This window comes from Pygocentrus nattereri, chromosome 14, assembly GCF_015220715.1.
Source record: "Pygocentrus nattereri isolate fPygNat1 chromosome 14, fPygNat1.pri, whole genome shotgun sequence".
NCBI lineage: Eukaryota > Metazoa > Chordata > Actinopteri > Characiformes > Serrasalmidae > Pygocentrus > Pygocentrus nattereri.
This window is the reverse complement of record NC_051224.1, coordinates 14,590,001-14,597,635: the sequence shown is the minus strand read 5'-3', so window position 1 is coordinate 14,597,635 and position 7,635 is coordinate 14,590,001. Positions and strand designations below refer to the sequence as shown.

Here is a 7,635-nt window from a genome sequence, read left to right as displayed (position 1 = left end):
TCGGCCTCCACCCCGCACAATATACTGGTTGGGGCGGGGCAAGAGGGCAGAACACACTGGGGCAGTATCCCTTTAAAAAATGTAAGGAGACACTCTAAAGTACAGAGAAAGGCGTCCCTCCCCTCTTGGACCTTCGGGATACTGTGGGACCATGTTCGTATCTGCTTTCCGTGATGTTGCCTGCTTTGTAGCATGTGACGTCACTCAATATCAGAGCCATAGCTTATCGATCCACATTGGCCATTGTGCAATATTGATATCACTATCATTTGGCTAGAGTAAATAATCACCCTGTGACGATAGGAATACAAACTCGCGTCTGTGCGTGCATGCGTTGGGGGTGGGCGCAAACTTAAGACGTGTGGGGAGAGTTACACATACAGGCCAAGTAGTCGCTCAGATGTCGTTTTCCGTTGCTCGCAGTGTTATTCAAACATAAACTAACAGGTAAGTGAAATAGCGCAGTGAAAGTCTCCCTAATAACGTAAATACTGCGTGTCAGAGTTTTCCTCCCTGAGGCTCTGCATACGAGCCGTTATGTAACGTGGTTAGCTAAAGCCAGAAGACACGCTGCAGGCTCCGACCACTAGGGGGCGATGGCGCCACAGTGGCGAGTACATGCAGCAGTTGGAGACAAATTTAATATTCCCCTAAAAAGCCTTTTCAGAGGCCTGTAGCTGATATATTTATGCGACATGTCCTCATAGAAAACCTTATTATCATTCCACTCCACAGATGCGTTCACTTCTTCAGATAAAATATGTTGGTGAGGGGACGTTTTACTATTATTGTTGTTGTTGTTATTATCATTACACCATATAATTTACTATATGTATTGCCATGATTACAGCTAATGGTTGTACAGTCATACCAAAAAAGCTATTTTGAAGGAAGAAAAATATATTTTTAGAAAAATTAAATGAAGAAAAAAAAAGTGCATTAAACTGAGTAATTATTTAAATGAGTTTAAACTGCATGGACAGTTTAGGTCTATTAGTGAGGTAATGTCTTGACATTTAAAGGGTAAGCACTGACTTTATATCCCTTATTGCTGTGTGCCAGTGTTGTTATTCAGTACTGCAACATAAACAGTAAAGAAAGAAAAAAACATACAAAGTATTTCTACATTACAGTGTTGTTTGATATGAGAAAATTGTTTGTTATGTCAGAGACGATAGCTCATCTGCTGCTGCACAAGTTGTGTTGGTCATCTTTTAATCCTTCATCAGCGGTCACAGGGTGCTGCCCACATGACGCTGTTGATAGCTATCATCTCTGACTTTACATCTACAAAGTGGACACAGTGTTTAAAAACTTCTGCAGCACTGCTGTGTCTGAGGTGTGACACTGTGGTGTTTAGAATCACTGCTGTGTCTGATCCACTGAGAATCCTCATATACAGCATAATAGCTATGTCTGCTAATAATAGTAGCAAAATAGTACTTGGAAAGTGGAGGGATGTTAGTGGTATATCTGGCTTGAAACCGGCTTTCACTGGTTTCATCTCCAAAAGTATCCAGACATCAATAGCAAAGCATTGCCAATAGAATGGAACACTCTGGAAGGGCACTATGGCCAATGCAAAGCATCAGCTAAAGACGTATACAGCCCTCAGGCACTGGGCTGTGGGACGTTGGAACTATCTGGAGGGATGTAAACTATATTGCCAAAAGTATTCACTTGTCTGCCTTCACACGCATATGAACTTGAGTGACATCCCATTTTTAATCCATAGGGTTTAATATGATGTTGGCCAGCAGCTTCAACTCTTCTGGGAAGGCTTTCCACAAGGGTTAGGAGTGTGTTTATGGGAATTTTTGACCATTCTTTCAGAAGCATATTTGTGAGGTCAGACACTTGGACGAGAAGGCCTGGCTTGCAGTCTCCACTCTAATTCATCCCAACGGTGTTCTATCGGGTTGAGGTCAGGGCTCTGTACAGGCCAGTCAAGTTCTTCCACACCAAACTCACTGATCCATGTCTTTATGGACCTTATTTTGTGCACTGGTGCGTAGTCAGATTGAAACAGGAGAGGGCTATCCCTAAACTGTTCCCACAAAGTTGGGAGCATGAAATTGTCCAAAATCTCTTGCTCTGCTGAAGCATTAAGAGTTCCTTTCACTGGAACTAAGCGGCCGAGCACAACTCCTGAAAAATAAGCCCACACCATAATCCCCCCTCCACCAGACTTTACACTTGGCACAATGCAGTCAGACAAGTACTGTTCTCCTGGCAAATGCCAAATTAGACTCGTTCATCAGATTGCCAGATGGAGAAGCGTGATTCGTCACTCCAGAGAACACGTCTCCATTGCTGAGTCCAGTGGCGGCGCTTTACACCACTGCATTCAATGCTTTGCATTGCGCTTGGTGATGTAAGGCTTGGATGCAGCTGCTCGGCCATGGAAACCCATTCTATGAAGATCCCTACGCTGATTCTTGAGCTAATCTGAAGACCACATGTAGTTTGGAGGTCTGTAGCGATTGACTCTGCAGAAAGTTGGTGACCTCTACGCGCTATGCGCCTCAGCATCCGCTGACCCTGTGCTGTCATTTTATGTGGCCTACCACATTGTGCCTGAGTTGCTGTCATTCCCAGTCACTTCCACTTTGTTATAATACCACTGAGAGTTGACTGGAATATTTAGTAGTGAGGAAATTTTACGACTGGACTTGTTGCACAGGTGGCATCCTATCACAGTATCATGCTGGATTTCACTGAGCTCCTGAGAGCGAATCATTCTTTCACAAATGTTTGTAGAAGCAGTCTGCAGGACTAGGTGTTTAAACTTCTGTGGCTGTGAAAGTGATTGGAACACTTGATTTGGATGTGTGAGTGAATACTTTTCGAAATATAGTGTAGCTCCATCTAGATTCCTTTGGGCCTAGTTTAGGAGTGTCTCTAGGAGTGTCATTTGTGATCAAGAACTAATTATCCACTGTCAGTACACTTGAATTCATAAGCATAAGCAAGTGTGTTCAAAAATTTTGCATACATATTGTAGTTAGTTCAGAGAAGCCTGTCCATTGTAAAACTGTATGTTATACATTCTATAATTGCATGTGACTGTTATTTTTAACATATTAGCATATTTTGAATACCATTCAGTTTAGGTTGTATTTTTAGAGTTTAGGTAAATATTTTTTTGGAAGAAAAACAAAAGAGTAAATATTCTATACAACATCCAGAACGTTCACCTGCACACATTTTCTTGCAAGCACACCTGCAGCACACATAGTGCAGGTACTGAGGTAATAGCATTCTTGTAATGCCTCTGAGGGAGAGAGAGAGAGAGAGAGAGAGAGAGAGAGAGAGAGAGAGAGAGAAAGAGAGAGAAAGAAAGAGAGAGAGAGAGAGAGAGCTGGTTAGACAGGATTAGCTGAAACACTGACCCTAAACAGCAAAAGAATGACAGTTTCCCTGGCAGTCACATGAACATGTGAACATAATACTTAGATCAGTGTTAGTAATGTGTGTAACCATGTATGTGTGTGGATGAATGTTTTTAATATTTTCTCAATTAACTTACATTTTATTCACCATTTTTTTCTGTTGCTTCTGGAAAGTACTTATTAGGCAGTGAGTCAAAACAAACACACCCTCACACACATACAGAGAGAGAGACAGAGAGAGAGACAGAGAGAGAGACAGAGAGAGAGACAGAGAGAGAGAGAGAGAGAAGTTGGCTAAGACCTGACAGGTGTACTTGTTTTTCAAGTTTCTGCGTTTCTCTATTAGACATAAACAGAGAATGTGAACGAGTGAGACACACGCATAAAGTCACGGTAAGATTTTGACACAGTAATATTTAGATTTTTTAGCTATTTTATTTGACAATTGTCATAGCTGCACTGCTTTTTTGTGCCTCTAATACAGAATGTCTGACAATGCTAATTTTATTGCTACAATAGAAAAATTAAGTGTAAAGTAACTTCTGAAATACGTGATTGAGTCATACGTATTTTGTGAATTAAAGTAATTTACACAAATATAGATGTATAATCCAACATAGTTGGGACAGTATGTGAAATCCAAATGAAAACAGAAAGCAGTAAGTCCTGTTTGTGACCTGTTTTTGAACGAGAACAGTACAAAAACAAGATATTTTATGCTTAATCCTATCAGCTTTTTTGTAAATAAATGATCATTCCGAAATAGCATGTTCCAAAAACATTGACAGGGGCAATTTAAGACTCTGAACATTGTAAAACACCTTGAATAGATGCTGCAATCATGCTTGGGTATAAAGAGAGCATCCAGGAAAGGCTTCATTTTCTGAGCAAGTATGAGTCAAGGCTTAGCACTCACAACCATTGAAAAACAATATTCTTCAGTGAGCAATTACAAGGGTTTTAGGCATTTAATTCTGTATGATTTGGTGATATATCATCAAATGATTCAGGAAATCTGGAGAATGTATCACCGTATTGGCTCTACAATACTTTGACAAACCATGGTCAATAAACCCCATTCATTGCTGCATCCACAAATCTAAGTTGAAACTGTACTATGCATTAACATTTACATTTACAGCATTTAGCTGACGATCCAGAGCGACTTACAAGAAGTGCTTTGTCTACCTAGAGAAAGTATCTTTGCTAATTACCAGTAGGTTAGAGAAGAGACTGTACTGAGCTCAGATACGGCTAGAAACAAAAAGTCACTGTTGATACCCAGAGAAAAAGGAGCAGTGCTGAACACAGAACAATACAATACATAAGTGGAGTGCAATACATTACAGTCAATACTTAATTTAGTGCTCATTTAAGTGCTGTATAAGTGATCTGTCTTCAGTCTGTGTTTGAAGACAGCTAGAAACTCTGCTGTACGGACAGCCAGTGGGAATTCGTCCCACGACTTGGGTACCAGTACAGAGAACAGTCTTGATGCTTGTCTTCCGCACGCCTTGAAGAATGGCGGGTCAAGCTGAGCTGCACTCAAAACTTGAAGGGTTCATGGTACAGTGAGAGGTTTCACCATTGCCATCAAGTAGGTAGGGACTGGTCCATTTTTGGCTTTGTAGGTCAGCATTAGGGTTTTAAATCTGATGTGTGCAGCTACAGGAAGCCAGTGAAGGGAGCGCAGCAGTGGGGTGACATGGTTGAACTTGGGGAGATTGAAGATGAGCCATACTGCCGCATTCTGGATGAGTTGCAGAGGCTTGATGGCTTGCATGGGAAGACCAGCCAAAAACAAGATGCAGTAGTCAAGCCTTAAGATGACAAGAGACTGCACTAGCACCTGGGTGGCCTCTCAAGTGAGAAAGGGTCAGATCCTCCAGATGTTGTACAGGAGAAATCTGCATGACTGAGTTAGATTTACAAGAACGATAACTGGCCATCCAGAATCCCACCAAGACTTCTTGCCTCTACAGACAGAACAATTAGAGAGTTTTCAAATGAGATGGCAAGATCATGATGAGGACCTGTAGCTGCAGGGATGAGTAGCAGATCAGTCTTGCTAGGATTGAGCTTCAGGTGATGAGCTGACATCCATGAAGAGATGTTAGACAGACATGCCAAGATGGCGACTGGAAACCTGTGTGTCAGAGGGTGAGAAAGAAAGCATTAGTGTGTCACTAATTAGAGTGTCATCAGCATAACAGTGATCAAAGAAGCCATGAGATGATATTACATCACCAAGAGAGCTAGTGTGAAGAGAAAAGATAAGAACACCCAGCACCAAGCCTTGTGGGACACCAGTGGAGAGCCTGCATGGAGAGGATGTGGACCGATCCTCCAGATAGGACATGAACCACTTCCACGCATAGCCAGTGATTCCAAGGTTGCACAGCAGATGCCATATGTCAATAGTGTCCAGAAACACTGCCGACTTATTTGGGCATCTAAAATGGTCTGATGCTCAGTGGACATGTGTTTTGTAGTCTGAGGAGTCAGTTTTGTGTTCTGTGGGCCAAAGAAGTAAATAACAATCCAGACTGTTACCAGTGTAAAGTTAAAAAACAACAGCCTCTCTTGTAGTTGTGGGGTGTATTAGTGCATATGGCATCAGTAACGTGCACTTGTGAAGGATACAACAGCATGGCTGCATAATCAGAGATTGGTCTGCCTGCAGCCTAGACCTGACCACTATTGAAAACGTGTGGCGCATTATGGAGTGCAAAATATAAAAAACAAAGACTCTGTATAGTTGCAATGAAGGCAGTGGAAGAATGGAAAAAAATCTGCATGTTTGAGTCAATTAGTGTCTTTCATCCCTAAACATTAAGGGTTGTTTAAAAAAAAAAAAGATGATTCAAAACAGTGCCCCATGCATAACCTTTTGGAATGTTTTGCAGGTTATAGGCATAAGATTCAGAATGAGTGTATATTACATTTTTTAATAAAGCTTCAGATATGATGTATTTATACTGTTTTTAGTTAATGCAGGTCAAGAAGAATTTACTAATTATTTTTCATTAGCAGCGAGCATGCTATCCCAATTTTGGTGTAATTAAGGTTTAAATGATTTGAGTAACTGGACTGATTATTTTAGATATTACTCCTACATTCAACTTTATATGGTTATGTTCAACTAATGGAAGCAGTGGTAATGAGAGAAACAACACAATTTAATAGTTTTAACACAATAGTTTTCTTACTAGGGGGTGTACCGATACACTTAGACCATGATTTTATTTAATTCCTGATATTAGTATCAGAATTCTGCATTCCCCTGATATATATTGGTGTGCAAACAGTGCCGTTGCATTAGATGCCGTAATACATAGACTGTCACTTGCACATTGTTGCATTTTTATATTACTGTGTTTCAAAGCATCGTTCAACCCCTTTGTTGCTCAACCCCTTTGTCTACTCAGCTGTTACAGTAGGATGATCAGCAGCAGGGACAATGGTAACTTGCTATTACAGCTAATAATAACGGTGCTGTAAGCATACCCAAAGAGTAAAACAATGATGCTCACACCAGTGAAGGTCAGCCATAGGGAACAACAGCAATTAACACTATATGCAAATAGATATTGACAGGAGCCAATGGGAAAGGTTGCATTGATCAAACAAGGACTTATCAAGCAAATATGCAAACACAACTAACTCATTGCATTTTATTACATTACATGCATTTGTTAGGCAACATCAACAAGAATGCTAACAATTTCACTTCTTTGAGTGTAATGCAGCTTATATAATAGCAAAATAAGAATAAAGTTTTAACATGCCTCTCCAAACTTACATGTTGAGCCTATTGCTAATTTATTAGTAATTTTTATTAGTAATTTATTAAACGAAAATGAACTATAAATGTGCTATGTTGCTAGGAAATCACTTATTTGTAGGTCTTCCTGGTAAAGTTTTGGTTTTATACAGTTATAAACAGAACACACATTTAGCATCATACAATGCTAAATGGACCTCCTCCTCTTAGGAAATGTGCCTCCAAGAAATCATATAAAGTGTAGGATACCTACTATTTGCTCTGACCAAATGAGAAATGGAGATAATGCAGATCAGATGGACAGAATATATTAAACACAGGGTGTAGGATGATATCAGAATCATATTGGTATTAGCACGATACATCCATAGTATCTCACAAAAGTGAGTACACCCCTCACATTTCTGCAAATATTTATTATATCTTTTCATGGGAAAACACTACAGAAATGAAACTTGG

General features: G+C 40.2%; 1 protein-coding gene across 3 annotated transcripts in view; it reads left to right on the top strand.

Annotated features, from left to right (window-relative positions):
- The first annotated feature begins 120 nt into the window (after positions 1–120).
- eps8l1a (eps8 like 1a) overlaps positions 121–7,635 on the top strand; it is a 24,802-nt gene continuing 17,287 nt past the window's right edge. Inside the window, exon 1 of one of the 3 annotated variants that reach the window (XM_017684646.2) lies at positions 121–447. Coding sequence is in view for 1 of the 3 variants with exons in the window: in XM_017684631.1 (XP_017540120.1) it covers positions 761–766 (6 nt within the window). In the remaining 2 variants the exon portion in view is untranslated. Of the gene's footprint in view, positions 448–696; positions 767–3,681; positions 3,786–7,635 lie in introns of those variants that run through there. The other 2 variants (XM_017684631.1, XM_017684639.2) reach the window with 2 other exon arrangements.